Genomic DNA, 17,299 nt, shown 5'->3' on the forward strand with positions numbered 1-17,299 from the left:
TGTACACTACCTTTTAATACTCAGTGCGGGGGTGGGGAGGTGCAAACTAAGTGGCTGTGTGCAGCATGGCAGCGGCCTCTAAACTGGGCCTCCTGTGGCTGATCCCTAAAGAAAAGGGAAAAGTTCTGATCCAGGTCCCTGAAATCATACTGCTAAGGTTCAAATCCCTATTCTGCCACTTACTGTGTGACCATGAGCAAGTTAAACAACATCTCTGAGCCTCAGTTTTCTCAGTTTTTTTTTTCAATTTATAAAACAAATATTTACGTAGCGCCTAAGGTGGGCAATATACTTTCTCTGACTGATGTAAAACTTTAAGGATATATAGTTGAGGAAAAAAGACAAGTTAGTAATCTACCACCAAAAAATTAGGTCATAAACATGGAGATTGGAAAGACTGTGAGAAAAGGAAGAAATTAAGGCACAGATTCCCATCCACAGAGACAAAGAACAGAGTACTTGAGTTGACTGAGCAGAGGTTCCATAAGCCAAAGGTTATTATTATTATTTTTTGGTAGATATTAGTATTTTATTATTATTATTTTAAAATTTATTGATGTATAGTTTGGTTTTTTTTGGTTTGTTTTTTTTTTTGGCTGCACCGTGTGGCGTGTGGGATCTTAGTTCCCTGACCGGGGATTGAACCCGTGCCCCTTGCATTTGGAAGCACAGAGTCTCAACCACAGGACCACCAGGGGACTCCCCTATTGATGTATAGTTGATTTACAATGTTGTGTTAATCTCTACTGTACGGCAAAGTGATTCAGTTATATATACATTCCTTTTCATATTCTTTTCCATTATGGTTTATCACAGGATATTGAGTATAGTTCCCTGTGCTATGAAGTAGGACCTTGTTGTTTATCCATCCTATATGTAATAGTTTGCATCTACTAATCCCAAACTCCCAATCCATCATCCTTCTCCCACCCCCCCCTCCCCCTTGGCAACCACAAGTCTGTTCTCTCTGTCTGTGTGTCTGTTTCTGTTTTGTAGACAAGTTCATTTCTGTCATATTTTAAATCCTGCATATAAGTGATATCATATGATATTTGTCTTTCTCTCTCTGACTTATTTCACTTAGTATGATAATCTCTAGGTCCATCCATGTGGCTGCAAATGACGTTATTTCATTCAGATGTTATTATTATTATGCTCTGCAGTGATGTTGAATTTGGAACATCTGAATATCTTTCTCTCTCTGTTATTTAAATTTGAAGTATCCGTGCTGGACTCCTTGGATCTCCTGGAGGATTTGGCATAACCGGGGCACAGCCTTCTTCGCTCGACCAGGCTTAGTTGGAGTGACAGGTCAGTGATTGCTTTTGGGAGGAAAGAAGATTCTTGGTTCTTCAGTTACCCTGCCTTCATTGCAACCTCTTCAGCTCCATGAGGAGGTATTGCTTCCAGCTTACCACCCAGCATACAAGACACTCATACATTGGATTTGGACTTCTTTTGGCCCAGAGCACAAGACGGGTGGGACAGAGTCATGGTCAGAGTTGATAATGACCACTTACTTTAAATCATTTTGGCAGATGGCACAGATTAGTTCAAACTCGTCCCATTTAGCCATGGCTCCATGGTTTCTTCTGCTTTGTGACATCAAATATCTGTGGAGTCTCAGATTCTGTCCTGCTAGCTGTTCTGTCTAGAAACTTCTGAGTTTTGGCTCATTTTTAAGATAGTTATAATAATATGACTTACCTTAAAGGGATCTTGTGAGCACGAAATGGGATAATCTTTATAAAGCACTTAGTAGAGTGTCTGACACATGTTGAGTGTTAGTTATTCTTAGTATTAGTTATTAATGATGTATGGCTAATTAGAGACTGAGCTGTCTCCTGACATTCCCCTGCTTTAAGGACACATGACCTCTGGCGGTGCTTCAGAGCCTCAAGGTTACCCTTGGGCCCTACGTGATGGCCGTGTAAGCATGTGGTGATCAAAGGCCTTGAGTTGTGCTTGATGGAGTTCTCTGCCCTCCTCCTCTTCCTCTTGGCTTGCACCCAGGTCTTGCTACACCTTCCTTCTTTATCCTTCTGATCCAAGCACTAGACCTTCCCCATCTCCTTCATGGAGGAGGCCGACCACTTTTCACCTTTAAGCGCGGCAGCCTGTGCACATCTCCCAAGCGTGAGCAAGCCCTCACATCCATGTTTTCATTGCTCACAGACTGGGGAATAGGTCAATGAGCAAGTGACTTGTGTAACTATGACAGGTATCTACACCCAGGCAGAGCCGAGTCTGTGAGATCAGAACATCAGGATTGATTTGCCTCAGTTCTGATTCTTTGCTGACAATGACAGCATCTGAACCACCTTCCTGGATTGGGGACTCTCCTGCAAGAGTACTGGTAGAGGTAGGGCCCAGCCTCCCTCTACTAAAACCCAAATACTTGCTCTCCTTGTCCCAAACTTGACTGATCAATGCTTGGTTGTGAATCAAAATCAAGTGATGCAAAAAGACAACAAGAGTTGAGTTTATGCTGCCAGTATTGATTCCAGCAGTGGCCATGAGCTATGTCCACTGGCAGTGGTGCTGGTGGCAGTGTCCTAATCGGGCTGTACCTGTGGCATGGCCTTGGCTGTGGCTTCAGTCACCTGCACATTTGAGTGTGTCTCCCTAAGCATTTTGTAATTCTTGAGGGGCTTAAAATACTTACAACAAATTCCTTTTCTGCTTAAACTAACCATTCTTTGTTTCTTTTGTTTGCAAGCAAGAGTGCTGATACTGACTGCGCAAATAGAATATAGGAACACATCTTTTTATTTGGTGAAGAAGGGAGTGGAGAGGGGTGATGGTAAAAGAGAAAAAGTTGAGAAACAAACTTTCATTTGGCAATTAGAAGTATTTTCTTTTGCTTCTTACTAGGAAAGCTTAATTACCACAAAATACCCAGTGTAGCAGAGTGCTGAAGAGCATAGTCTCTGCATTTCAATAGACAGGGGCTTAAATCTCATTAAATTACTTACTAACAGTATAACTGGCTAAGTTACAGCCCTTCTGAGTTTAACCTTCACTTTTTCTATCTGTAAAATGTGGACCATTTTATTTGTCATGCTTGTAGCCACCCAGCATCCTTGGAACACTTCCTATATGTGAAGATATTTTCACATTACGGTTCCCCCTTCCTGAGGGGGAATTCAGAGTTCACCTTCCCAGCTCCCCTTGTAGCAGGGGCGCTGGCATGTGCTCTAGGCTCTGCCAATCAGAAGCCCCCACGTGTGACTTTGATTTGGAAGTGGGCCCTGTGAGGAGGCAGGGACTCTGCAGAATCCAGAGTCTTTTAATAAGGGTGTTGCCCGAGGTGTCAGACGTGGCTGGAGTGTTGAAGCTGCAGTGCTTTGGTCTCCAATCTCAGCATCGTCAACATGAGCTTCCTGTCTGCGACCAGGAGTGGCAGCGCCCACAGCCTTGCTAGAGCAGGTCCCCGGCCAGGTATTGGGCATTGTTTCTGTTAGCACAGCCTCTGAGCTTGATCTCTGGCCCTCCCAGAAAGTCTGTGAGCTGCTTCTCTAATTAAACTAGCTAGAGTGGATTCTGTTGTTTGCAACTAAGAACACAGAATGATACAGAAGATTCAATAATAGAATGTTTGTAAAGAACTTAGTACAGTCCAGAGAGCTTGCTTAATGAATGATGGCCACATTTTGTTTTTGTTTTTTTTTTTGAATTTTATTTATTTTTTTATACAGCAGGTTCTTATTAGTTATCTATTTTATACATATTACTGTCTATATGTCAATCCCAATCTCCCAATTCATCACACCACCACCCCCACCCGCCGCTGCTTTCCCCCCTAGGTGTCCATACGTTTGTTCTCTGTATCTGCGTCTCAATTTCTGCCCTGCAAACCAGTTCATCTGTACCATTTTTCTAGGTTCCACATATATGCGTTAATATACGATATTTGTTTTTCTCTTTCTCACTTACTTCACTCTGTATGACAGTCTCTAGATTCATCCAATGGCCAGATTTTACCATATACTATCAATGGCAAGGGAGGAGATTGGGTTTCTCTGGGAGGTGCACAAGTAAGTTTTGGTTTCAGACAAAGCAGAACATGTTAAAGCAGAAATGGATCATTTCTTTAGTTCAACTCTTGCATTTACCATTGAGTCCCTGAGATGCGGTGGTATAGAGCTTAGCTGCTAGAGAGCACTTAGTGGTATAGAACTGGGAAAAGAATTCAGGTTCATGAAGCCATTTTCCACCCTGTCAGGCTGATATTTGGTAATTGGTGTAATTATTTAGTAAGCAAGTGTTAATTACTATAATTTCCTAAGGAGTCCAATCTTTTTGGGGGGTTGCCCTAATTATGTTGCAGGAGAATCAGACTTACTAAACTTTTCCCTCCACACCCTTTATGCTGGATCCATGGTAAGGCAAATGAATGACAGCAGCTGTCAGGGGAGCTCTTTCTCAGTGAAAATTACCACAGGGCAGCTGTGCCCCAATAGGCTCCCAGTTCTCTTTGCTTTTTCAACCAGAATTTTGGGACCTGACAGTTATTGTAGAGAATCAATTCTTGATCCCTCTCACGTGATATTTAGGAACCCAGGATCCCTGCAGGGATATAAATGGGCCTCAGAAGTCAGCACTTGCTGCTAGGGGAGGGACTGGGGGGTCTCTTAGGTTCTGTTTTTAACATTGATCCCAACATTAACCAAGATTTTAAACTTAACTAATAATCAAGTAATTGGAGCAAGCTGCTCTAAATTATTCAACTCAGAAACAAATTCTGTTTTTTTATAAACCCTTGAAAGAAAACCAAGGGTTTTTTTTTTTTGTTATTTTTATTTTAATTAAAGAATTCTCCAACCATCCATCACCACCCAGATAACTCATTTCAAATATACCTCTAATGTTTTTTAAGCCAGAACAGCATGGGGTAGTAGAAGTCATGATAACTACAGCCGTCAGGAAACCTGGATCCTATGTGTAAATCACTTACCCTTAAAGTCCTGCTTTATTTCCAGGGAAGCCCACTTCCAATGACTGACTGCCCCGGAGACGTAAAGGCCCCTCTTCTTTGCCCTCACCCCCCAACTTGGGACAACTCTGGAGGTTAGCTTTAGAGCTTCTTGTAGGGTCAGCTGAGGCCTCCACTGAGACTACATCACAGCTCAACATTGCCCTCTGTTTTATCCTGCTTCCTTCTTTTCCCTTTCAGTGATGTCCATTCTAAGAGCACTTCCTGATAAACCTTCTGCACTCTCATCTCCGTCTCAGAGTCTGATTCCCAAGGAACTTCACCTCTGACACTTCCGATTCTTAAGTTCTAGTTCTAACACTATCTGCAGATGAGTTCAAATATGGCTGGTATTTCAAATGTCTGGTATTGCGTATCATTAAAAATGTATTTTATGGAATTAACCATATGATACAGCAATCCCACTCCTGGGCATATATCCGGACAAAACTGTAATTCAAAAAGATACATGCATCCCTATGTTCATAGCAACGCTATTCACAGTAGCCAAGACATGGAAACAACCTAAATGTTCATTGACAGATGAATGCATAAATAAGATGTGGTATATATATACAAAGGAATACTACTCAGCCATAAAAAAGAATGAAATAATGCCATTTGCAGCAACATGCATGCAACTAGAGATTGTCCTACTAAGTGAAGTAAGTCAGGCAGAGAAAGACAAATACCATATGATACCACTTATCTGTGGAATCTAAAATATGACACAAATGAACCTATCTACAAAGCAGAAACAGACTCACAGACATAGAGATCAAACTTGTGGTTTCCAAGGGGGAGGGGAGGTGGGGGAGGGATAGACTTGGAGTTTGGGGTTAGTAGATGCAAACTATTACACACAGAATGGATAGACAACAAGGAAAAAACTAGCACAGAGGGGGAAAAAGCAACAATGTATTTGAAAATTCAGTATTTTATGTCAGATTCCATTCTCCTCCCCCTGCCCCCAGTCCGCACTCAGGCTCTCCCTCTAGACCATGCAAGCTGCCAGGCTGGTTGGGCTTGAGGTACGAAGGTGGCAGAAATGGCCCAGACACTGTCACCAGGAAGCAGCCTCTGTCCCACATGACGAGGTTCTGAAGGACAGCTTCACGGAGGCTCTATCACAACCACCTCCAGCTCTATTCACTCAGCCTAATGCTCTCTCTCCCAGATCTGCTTGTCCTCCTGGCTTGGCTGCTTCTGTCCTTTGATATCAGCATTATCTTTCTCATCCCTCTGAGACTACATCATTTTCTCACTTCCCTTGGCTTGACTTGTCACCATCTCGTCCATTTCCCAATGCCGTTAAGTCTATCTCCAGAATAGACGCCGCAAGGGTCCACTTCTCTCCATCTCCACTGCTCCAGCTCTGGTCCAAGCCCCATCCTCTCTCACCTGAACGACTGCTCCAGCCTCCAGCCTCATCTCTTGCTGCTTTCACTCTTGCTCCCCTCCAACCCAGTCTCCACAAAGCAGCCAAGTAAACTCTTAAAACCCTAAATCAGATCTCACTACCTCCGCCACTTAAGACTCATGAATCGATTCTCGTTGCCTTGAAGGTAAAATCCAAACTCCTTAACCTGGCCAAAGACCCTTCATCATCCAGCCCGTGCCTGCCTCCACAGCTTCATCCCACGCCTACACCTTTATAAGTAGGCTCTTTATTAACCCTTTTCAGAATGTTCTAAGTATGCTGTTTGTTTTCTGTTTGGAACCTGATTGACTTAGCTAAAAAATATGTACGTAAACATTAAATAATACTATGTCCTTTTTAATAGGTGCGTGTATGTATAAGTAAAATCATAGGAAAAGGTCTGGAAAGATACCCACCAAACTGTTAATAGGAATTACTTTTGAGGATGGGGAGGGCTGATCCAAGGGAACTGTAGCTTTATCTTCAATAGCTTAAATTTAAAAAGGAGAATTTATTTGACAGCCTTATTTTTTTTTAAGTACCTTAAATCAAGAAAGGTTTCATGTGATTTTGTCCTTTTTTGTATGAATGTTATATTTGCATTGCAAATGGGACTCTTAGTTCATGTAGTTAATTCATATAATAAATGCACGTAAAAAGAGAAAAATAAATAAATAAAAAATAAAAAGGAGAATTTATTCAGATTCTACTTATGCAATGGAAAGTTAAGCTTAAAAATAAAATCATGAAATGAGGATATTGGACTAGATGAATGGCTTTCAATCGATTTTGGCTGCGACCCCACATTAAAAAATATATTTTCCATTGTGACCCACTACATCTGTATATATCTATCAGGGTTGGCCAAAAAGTTCGTTCGGGTAAGATGTTGCGGAAGAAGACGAACGAACTTTTTGGCCAACCCAAGATTTATACAGATACAAACTGAGACAAAAGTTTGATGAAACAACACTTACTCTTACCATGAACAATACATTCTGCTCTTTTCTTTTGTAGTCTATTTTATTTTTATTTTATTATTATTTTTTTTTAATGCTATTCTTGTCTGCTTACATTCTTTTTTTATGTATGTATGTATGTATGTATGGCTGTGTTGGGTCTTCGTTTCTGTGCAAGGGCTTTCTCTAGTTGTGGCAAGCGGGGGCCACTCTTCATCGCGGTGCGCGGGCCTCTCACTATCGCGGCTTCTCGTTGCCAAGCACAGGCTCCAGACGCGCAGGCTCAGTAATTGTGGCTCACGGGCCGAATTGCTCCGCGGCATGTGGGATCTTCCCAGACCAGGGCTCGAACCCGCGTCCCCTGCATTGGCAGGCAGACTCTCAACCACTGCGCCACCAGGGAAGCCCTATTTTATTTTTAAAGCTGTCCTAACCCACTGAATTGATATTATGACTCACTGTTGGGTTGCAGCCCATATTTTCAAACACTGGGCTAGATGCTCCCTAGCCCTACAGCCCTATGATTCTTTATCTTCATGAGAATTGCCCTCTGCCTTGGCCTTCCCACCCCCTTGAATTCCCTTACTATTTATTGTCTCTTTTGCTCAGCACAAAATTGTCACTCTCTGTATGTTCTTTATTCATTTGAGTGTCTTCCTGGCTCCACAGTGAGAGGGAAATCATTTTTTAGAGCAGGAACCTGATGATTGAAGATCACACAGAATAGCGTGTCTGAAAATGCTAAGTGTGATGGAAATGCGTGTGTGTGTCTTTGTATTTCAAGGGCCTGAAGAGCACTCAGTCGGTGTTTCTAGATGCTGCTGACCCATGGCTTTGAACTAGGTCCTGTGTCTGGCCTCCTCTGAACGCTGTTGGGTGTTCCTGCCGTCAGCACTCAATTGTGCCGCCACCCCATGCGGCTCCTGAGAGGAGGCCGTACATATTTTCATGAATCTTCAACCAAATTATAAGTATTCAACCCAAGGACAAATGTTGTTTTTCAGTTCTGAACAAGGCTTTACCATGGCAAACAAATACCCCTCGGTTCATTCCAAAAGCATTGAAAAACCAAAGGTTAAGAAGAGAAACAAATAGGGCAGACCAGAGAAATGTATTGGAAAGACCTTTCAGAAAACAGGAATCTCTGAGGTAAATCATACATGGGGGACAGAAAAGATTTGTTCACCAAAGGGATACAGGAGAATGAAAAGAAATTTCAACCCCAAAGTGCTGGATTCTCTCATGGCTCTTAGCTGAATTTGCATATTTGTATATATTTGCGTGGTGTTTTCCAGTGACTGTGATCCCTGACCACTGTAATTAGGTAAATACCGATTTGGTTCTGTTTTGGTTTGCTTTGTTTTGTTTTTGAAACAGAGGAAAGGAAAGTGTTACTGTTTTGTTTTATAAGACTACTGTTATATCCAGTTTTGCTGGAAATATCAGGTAATAGATTTGACTGGAAATATTTTCATTCTTGGATTTCTTTTTGTTTGTTCTGGGTTTTTTTTTTTTTTTTGAGATTTACTGTTAAGTTTTTGCAGTCTCTTTGACACAGAAACAAGATGAAATGAAGGCCATTCAAATCCAGTGTCAAGGTTACAAACTGCAGCCTGGGACAGGGAGTAAAAAAAAAAAAAAATTACAGGCTGCCCATCCCTGCACTTGGGGCTTCCTAGTGGCCTTGTCGTCGTCTCCACTCAGCTTGTCTTCTCTTCTGGGGAGACTTGAGGCCAGCTTAGATCATCAACTACCAGGCTAGGAACTGACACTTTTCATGGGAGAAGTGTAGCCCAGTGTCTAAATTGGCACTTAGTGGGTGGCCTTTGATGAAGGTGAAAATGGGCTGCTCCAGAGATTCTGATGTTTAAAAAACTCTTTAATGATTTCCCACTGCCTTCAGGATCAAGTACAAAGGCCTAAGCCCATCCTCCAAGGCCCCGTCTGATGAGGCTTCTGCCTTCCTCTCCAGCTTCTTCCCACCACTTTGTGCCCCAAACTCTTAACTGCCTCTATCCATCCTCCACAGATCAGACAAGGTGACCTTTTTCAGCCGCTAAGACCCTCCGAAGAATTTGCATTACATTGAGAATAAAACCCGGCCTCCTTAGCACATGCTACAAGTTCCTCCATGATCTGGCCCCTGCCTGCCTGGTTTCCTTCCATCTCCCCGATTCACCACATCTCAGCCAAACTTCCCTCCTTCCTGTTCCTTGAACACAGCTCTTCCTCATATGGAGGGCTTTGCAACTGCTATTCCCTCAGCCAGGGATGCTCTTCCGGGCTTTTCCTTCTCATCCTCCAAGTCTTTGCTAGCTCCCTGACCAGCCAGCCCAGATGCATCTCCCCAGTCATTCCCTGTTTCAGCACTGTTTTTTATTTCATTCTCTGAAGTGATCACGTTTGTTTGTCTCCCCCTAGAACTTGAGCACCATGGGGGCAGGGAGTATGTCTGTCTTTTTCACCAGCATATTCTGCGTGTCTAGACTGGTGGGCCTGGCATCAAATAGGTGTCAATAAAAATCAGTGAGTGAGTGAGTGAATAGAGCCAGTGGTTTTCAAACTTGAGTAAGCATCAGAACCACCTGGAGGCTTGTCAAAACTCAGATTGCTGGCCCTATCCTCAGCATTCCTGATTTGGTAGGTCTGAGGTGAGGCCCAAGAATTTGCCTTTCTCCCAGGTTCCCAGGTGATATTGAACTTGCTGGTCCACAGACCACACTTTGAGAAATGCTGGTACCAACCCAAGCCAAATGCCTGAGTTCTAGGCTTACATATGTTTGATATCTCCAGGCCTTTGCTCCCTGTCTTTGCTTTCTAGTTTCCTTTATTCCTTGGGCAAGCCTTCACCTCTGCTTCCAGACCCAGGATGAGCATCACTTCTTCCAGGAGGCCTTCTCCAGTCCTTGGTGCCCAAGTCTACATCCTCCAGTACCTGGTGCAAAAGCTGTCCTCACCTCATCACAGTGCATTGAGTTACCCCTGCACGTGGTCTTCCCACACCACCAGTCTTCCAGGGCCTGCCTTAGTCGTGTCTGTGCTCCACTGGGAGCTCGGGGGGGTTCCCCATGCACTCCACGAGGGCATGTGATGCCTCTGCAAATGAAGTTGGACCTGACCTCTGTGCAGCTCTAGATTTGCAGCTCTCTCTCAGGCTTCGTTATTGTCTGAATGCTTTGCCCCAAGCCTTCTTCCTCTCGCTCTTTCCTCTGACCAAACTAAACCCTTTCTAACAGTGGCTTCTTCTCCCTTTTGCCTCCAGTGTTTAATTTCTCAGCCTGTGTGCAAACCTAAACAGTTCCATTTATTTGGTCAGTCGTAATATAATGTCATAACTGTGGAGAGGGCCAGGTCGCTTCCTTGACACAGAGCAATGCTAAAATTGGTTCTAGGGCAAAAAAAAAAAAAAAAAAAAAAAAGGAGAGGGAGAGAGAGACATTTCTTAATGGCTTGTCCAATTCCAATTTTATCTTCCTAAATGCTGTTCTTTGACGTTATCCCCATTTTTGCAAATAATTTTGAGAAACCTCAGTGCTGTCCCCTTGCCTACTATAAAGTCAGTTGGAGGGCAGAAGAGTTGGGGGTTCCTAGAGGCCCGCCTGCTGGAAGGTTTCAGACTCAGGAGGTCTGTGGGTCTGAGGCACACTCGTGCTTAGGGAGAAACTCACCTTGCCGTGGTGTTGGAGCTGCACCCAGCCTCCGTAACCGAATCTCTGTGGGGGAGAGGAAGCACAGTTAGACTGAAAGGCCAAAGCAGAGAGGACTGCAATAAAGGCGCATCCCTGGGACAGAGCATTCCAAGCTCTATCCTTTCAAGCAACACTTTCCCATTTTTCCCCACGCTCTTGATCACTTATTCAATATTGATATTCAAATCAATGTTTTTCCTGAAATGTATTTATTCGGGAAGAAAATTCTCTGTCATAGGAGTGCTAGTTTTACCTTTTCTCCTAATGCAGGTTGTAATTTTTAAATAAGGATGCACATTAAAAAATATTTGTGTACCACCTAAAATCCTTTCCAGGCCACTAGGAGTACAGACCGTAGGGACCACTCTTTAGGAAATACCATCTTAGAACATTAACCCTGTTCTTCAAACTGTGGTTTGCAATCTGTGAGTAGATCATGAAATCAGTTTAGTGGTTAATGACCCAGATGTTCTAAAAACATGAAATAGTACGTGTAACAGGTAAGGCTGGTGTCCTGCCCGTATTCCTTCCCTGAAGTGCTTCTGTGCACATCAGCCCTCCTTCAACTAAAAGCACTCGCATTTCTTTGACAAGATTTTCCCTTTTGCCATTGGCGTCAACTTTGATTAGGCCCTTCTAGAAGATCAGAAGTACCAGGAAATCAGTGGTGCTAATTTCCGCCCCCCAAATCCCTCAATCAACGACTGAGGGCGTTTGTATATAAACTGCACACACTGGTTTCCTCACCTCCTCGGGCAGGATGACTCTGAGGTGAGGCACACATTCTGCACTTTCACTGGCTGCCTTGCTTTCCCTGTCTCATTTCCCCGCTCTACTGGTGTTTCCTGGCATCACCTCCAGAGTAAACTGTTTGCATTTGAATCCGTATCTCAGGGTCTGCTTCTTGGAAAACCCAAGCTAAGATAGTAAAGCAATGGAATGGAATGGAATGAAATAGGATAGGATAGCATAGCATAGCATAGCATAGAACAAATATATTAGAATGCCTTCTGTGTAGTATTAATTTCATGAAACTCTTGTTTCCATTATAGATATAAATGTTTGTACTGAGTCACAGTATGAAATATATTTCTTCTTGGGGGTCATGAATAAAAATATTTGAAAGACTCTGCCTGTGAACATAGGCATATATGACTCATGTAACTATAGGCTTTAAAATCTCATTCTGTTCATTCATTCATTCATTTGTCGAACCCTCATGGAGTCCCACCATGACCAGCCTTTCTAGGGCAGAGAAAATAGAAGTGAAGGACAGTTGCAGCCTGTGTGGAGCACAGTCTTGAGAGGGCGAGGCTGGGGTGGGTGGGTAATTGAAGAGCCTTACTGCGTGTGAGGCACGCTGTGATAGAGTGACATACAGGTTCCCCAGGAGGAGGGGGCGAGGGTACTGACGCACAATGTGGGCCAGGCGGTGTCATGGGAGGGAGGCTGGAAAGGTAATCTGGGGTCAGATTGGAGAGGTGCTTCCAGTGTTCAGCATTTCCATGCTCCAGAGCAATGGCTCTCAAAGTGTGAAGTTGGGGGGAGGGCGTGGAGGCCGGAGACCACGATGTAAAGGGCTCATGGGCAGCTCTTGTCAGCAACAATGGGTAGAGTTAGTGAAGCTAAATATTGCACAACTCCTCGCTTGTTGTGGTTGGATGAGACCATGTGACCGTGGTTTGGCTGTCATGTCACGGTACAGGGACGTTGTCTTGAGGGGGCCAGGTCTCGGCAGATCCCTCTTCCTGGCTTCCCTCTCACCTGCAGACTCAGAGGGGAGGTCTGGGCCTGCAGCACAGGGGTGTTTTTGTGTCTCTATATCCATCCCTGCATTCTGCCCCAGTAGACTTAAGATTTGGTCAGTTCTTTACCAGCCTTGTTCTACCTGGGCAGAAGGTCTGTTCTTGAATTCCAGCTCCAAATTGTCACATTAGCTCTGGAAGTCCACCTGCCTCCTCCCAGGTGACACTGGAGGACCTGGCTTAGTAGGCTGGTCACTCAAGGGAACCTGTCCATCAGGGACCCCAGTTTCTCCTCCTGGCACCCAATTTCTCCTTTGTTGGTGCCCTCCCACCCCTTCATGCATTCAGTACCCTTGTGCTTTTCCTCTCTCTTCTCCTGGATAAAGCTGCCCAGAGTGCATGTCGGGGGAAGGGGTGGAATGGCCTCAATCAGTTACACTTTAGAGTAAACCGAAATGCTCTCTCGAACCGGAAATTTACCATTGAAATCTTACTTTACTGTAAAAAGAAGGGTTTTATTTCCTTCTTTCCTTCCCGCCTTCTTTCTTTCCTTCCTTCCTTTCTCTGTTCCTTCCTTCCTCACTTTCTTTCTTTCTTTTTCTTAATTCCCTATGGAATGTTAACCCATAAGTTAGCTGGTGAGAGAAGTATTGCCCTGGGGAAGGGCAGAGAGGCAGGGAGGGGCAGAACGGAGGGATCTGGTCACACACAACAGTCCGCTTACAAGGTACTTTCTTGGAGTAACTTAACATCTTGAAGCCGTTGTTTTCTTATGTGTGAAATGAGGCTCACCGCAGTTGTGGTGACATAAGGTTTTATGGGAATGACTGAAACAATTCGGACAAAGCTATGGACACCAGACCTGGCTTATAGAAAGGGCTTCATCAATGCTAACCATGATAATGGTGGTGACAGTGGTGGAAGCAGAGGCGGTGGTGGCAGTAGTGGTGATGATGATGGTGATGACGGTGGAAGGGATGGTGGCGCTAGTAATGGTAGTGGTGGAGGCTATGACGTGGTAGTGGTGATAGTTGTGGTAGTGAGTTTGGTGGCAGTGGTGGTACCAATGATGGTGATGGTAGTGGTGGCAGGCAGTAATGGCAGTGGGGGTGGCATGGCGGTGACAGCCTCTTCCATCCTGAGGTCGTGAAATAAGGTGTACGCTGGGAGCAGACACTAAGGAGCACTGTGAAGGAAGGAGCCCTTTGTCACTCTGTGTTCCTCCCTTCCCTGTCTTGGAAAGCACTTGGAACGCTTTGGAGCACCTTGTACTTGCCCTGAGCCTTTACAAAGACCTAACCTATTTGGGCCAACTTTATTCTGCTCCAAATCTGGCCTCCACACAATCCCCAGGCTCTCATCCTAGGTTGAACCAAGCCTGGGGTCTGAAATTTTTGACCCTCGGAGTAGTTTTTGCCAGAGCGTATACCAGGAGGCGTTTACCATCTGAAAATGTTTGACAGTGACTGGTGTCCCATAGGCATTTATGGGCATGACAAATAAAACAACATATTAAAAATTCAAGGGAATTCAGTTCTATCTACACGAGTTGTGTTTCTGAAATGGGTATATGTGAATCAGATGTTGATGAGCTGAATGACATTTTTAATGTCTTGGGGACCTCACACTCATGAGGTGAATAATGAACCTCCTGGGTGATGAAACCAGATGTCTGTTTCCTCAGAGGAGTTGTTTAAAAGTCAAGTTATGTCTGGGATTTTGTCTCCTAAAACCTTACAGCGATCAAGTGCAATTAAATCATCACTAATCAAAGAAGATGTAAATAAATAATTTTTTACTAAAGGCTGGAATTTTGGGACCCCATTTAAAATTAGAAGAATCTTTGCAAGCCCTACTATCGGACACATAGTAGGTGGGCAGTGAAGTCTTGCTGAAGGAAAAAGCTGAAACCTTATTAGCATCCTTGTTGTTATGAATAATCTCATTGTGGATCAATCTGAAACAACTTTCACCCTGGTTTCTTGGGCCAGAGTGTGGGTCCTGATTCATCAGGAACAATGTAATTAAGTGCACCCTGAATCTACTCTCTTTCTACCTCAGGTAGATTTTCCCCCCTAAGGATCTTAACTCTAACTCTGACTACAATCATTATTAGCAAGTGAAAATGAAAAAATTTCTCAAATCCAAGTCCTCTGTAATCATTAGTTAATCACCAACCCAGGCGTGTTGATTCTGCTTTTCTATTTCTTCACTGAATAAGGAGGTCAAGGTTTTTGAAGTGTGTCTATTAATATTTAACAAGAAAAGGCAGGTTTGAAAAGAGATATCAGTTCTTCCGAAGGGGCTTCATCTTCCAAAATAAAACTAGGACTGGCTTATTCTTTTCATTTTTTTTTATTGGGAAGTTTGAAAAAATGGTGAGAAAAGATCGGAGATTGATGTTTTGAAATAATATTTTACCTACTAAGAAACGATCTGAAGACAAAGGAAATTCTGCTAGAAGTATTGAACTCTATGAACACCAAGGACTATCTGCTATCCACTAATGTCACTTTAATACTCTGATCATATAGACTGGAAATAAGGAAATAGAGAGAGAGAGAAGGAACCCAGCACCATTTAGATGTATTTTTATTTATCTCCCTCTTCCCAGTTTGAAAACACAAACTATTTTCTGCGAATTGTTTCATCACTGACTTGCCTGAAGTCCAACGGAAACTTCCAGCGCATAGCAGACCACATTGCTTGACCTGCTGTGAGGAAGCCCTCATTGGGTTTATGTGAGTGTGGAGAGTTGGGGAACGGGCTGGTGTCTAGCAGAGGGAAGCAGGGATATCCCTCCCATGATGTGCTCCTGGGCAGCTCTCGGAAGGTAGGTGTGGGTGTAGAGCTATGGAGGGGCCACCATAGCTCCACAAAGCTCTGGGATTCTAGGCTCATTTATGAGTCTCAGGGGCCTCATTTGTCCAGCAGGGCTAATGATAGAAATCCTATCTGAAACTCACAAGATTTTATGTGAATCAAATTACACGTATATATTGCTCTCTGGAAGTGTAAGAGTATTATGATTATTATTACTACCATCAGCAGCAGCAGCAGCATCAAGTATATCAGTTATCGAAACAAAAACAGATTCACAGACATAGAGAACAGGCTTGTGGTTGCCAAGGGGGAGGGGAGGTAGGGAAGGGAAGGATTGGGAGTATGGGATTAGCAGAGGTGAACTATTATATATAGGGTGGATAAACAACAAGGTCCTACTGTATAGCACAGGGAACTATATTCAATATCCTGTGACAAACCATAATGGAAAAGAATATGAAAAAGAATATATATATATTATATATATATACTCAGTTATATACATATAACTGAGTCACTTTGCTGTACAGAAGAAATTAGCACAACATTGTAAATCAACTATACTTCAATAAAATTTTTTTTAAAAAGTATATCAGTTATCTGCTTGCAGGGTGTGAGACTGCTTGATAAAAGCCTGGTTTATGGGTACAAAATGCCCCTCCCCTCTTTTCAGGAATAATTAGAAGATAGGAGGGCATAACTAGAAGATAGGAGGCATAACTAGAAGATAGGAAGGCATAACTAGAAGATAAGTAGGCATAACTAGACGATAAGAAGACATAACATAAAAAGCCAGCAAAATTTGCGCATGGGGAATCTCCAGGGCACACAGCTGTGGCTATAGCCTCCCCATGCTCTGCATCCCAGAGCTTCTGGAGCAGTTTTTTTTTTTTTTTTTTTGGAGCAGTTTTAACAGTGCCTTCAGGGCCCTGCATTAGGTGGGGCGGCTAGAAATTGTCAGCTCTTGGTGACCAGTTCTCAGATCAAAGTGGAGGCAGGCTTGGGAGGTAGGGTTATGGCACAGGATACTAGGTAGAATGTTTTGGGTATTCATCACTAGCATTGTGAAGTGGTGTCTACACTTTAATAAAATATGATGAGGATGACAGCATTCAGAACAGCAAGTTCCCATGTAGGCACTTAGGCTCCTTTTGGAGGGGTTAGTTTGATAGGGTTAGTTCTTACCATGAACTATAATAGGAAAACCTTTCAAAGATGGTTTAGCATCACTTGTATTTTCTGATCTACAATGTCCACTGGCCATCTTACCTAAAATACCAGTGGACAAAGAAACACTTAAGATGACCATTCTTCCAAGAGACAACTATGAGAAGAAAATCGTTTCATCTACCTGCACAATGAAACAGTGAACCACATTTTAATTAGAGTTTGGGTTCATTCATTTTTCCTCACTTGGGATAAAAAAGATGAAACACGGGCTTCCCTGGTGGCGCAGTGGTTGAGAATCTGCCTGCTAATGCAGGGAACACGGGTTCGAGCCCTGGTCTGGGAGGATCCCACATGCAGCGGAGCGGCTGGGCCCGTGAGCCACAATTACTGAGCCTGCGTGTCTGGAGCCTGTGCTCTGCAACAAGAGAGGCCGCGATAGTGAGAGGCCCGCGCACCGCGATGAAGAGTGGCCCCTACTTGCCGCAACTAGAGAAAGCCCTCGCACAGAAACGAAGACC

The 17,299-nt window shown here is 43.6% G+C and overlaps 2 protein-coding genes across 15 annotated transcripts in view; one reads left to right on the forward strand and one right to left on the reverse strand.

Moving 5' to 3' along the window:
* Positions 1-17,299, forward strand: part of LOC309631461 (uncharacterized protein) — a 133,608-nt gene that overhangs the window by 65,806 nt on the left and 50,503 nt on the right. For 9 of the 10 annotated variants that reach the window (XR_014246259.1, XR_014246260.1, XR_014246261.1 and 6 more), the window contains exon 3: positions 1,221-1,311. Coding sequence is in view for 2 of the 10 variants with exons in the window: in XM_082397937.1 (XP_082254063.1) it covers positions 1,221-1,311 (91 nt within the window). In the remaining 8 variants the exon portion in view is untranslated. Of the gene's footprint in view, positions 1-1,220; positions 7,412-7,759; positions 11,003-17,299 lie in introns of those variants that run through there. The other variant, XR_014246263.1, reaches the window with a different exon arrangement.
* The window catches only part of ACMSD (aminocarboxymuconate semialdehyde decarboxylase), a 91,509-nt gene that overhangs the window by 65,003 nt on the left and 9,207 nt on the right, over positions 1-17,299 (reverse strand). For all 5 annotated transcript variants that reach the window (XM_082397926.1, XM_082397925.1, XM_082397924.1 and 2 more), the window contains exon 2: positions 11,023-11,067. In XM_082397926.1, coding sequence (XP_082254052.1) covers positions 11,023-11,067 — 45 coding nt within the window. The remainder of the gene's footprint in view (positions 1-11,022; positions 11,068-17,299) is intronic.

The sequence above is a fragment of the Balaenoptera borealis genome, assembly GCF_965194805.1.
Source record: "Balaenoptera borealis genome assembly, chromosome: 6".
Lineage (NCBI taxonomy): Eukaryota > Metazoa > Chordata > Mammalia > Artiodactyla > Balaenopteridae > Balaenoptera > Balaenoptera borealis.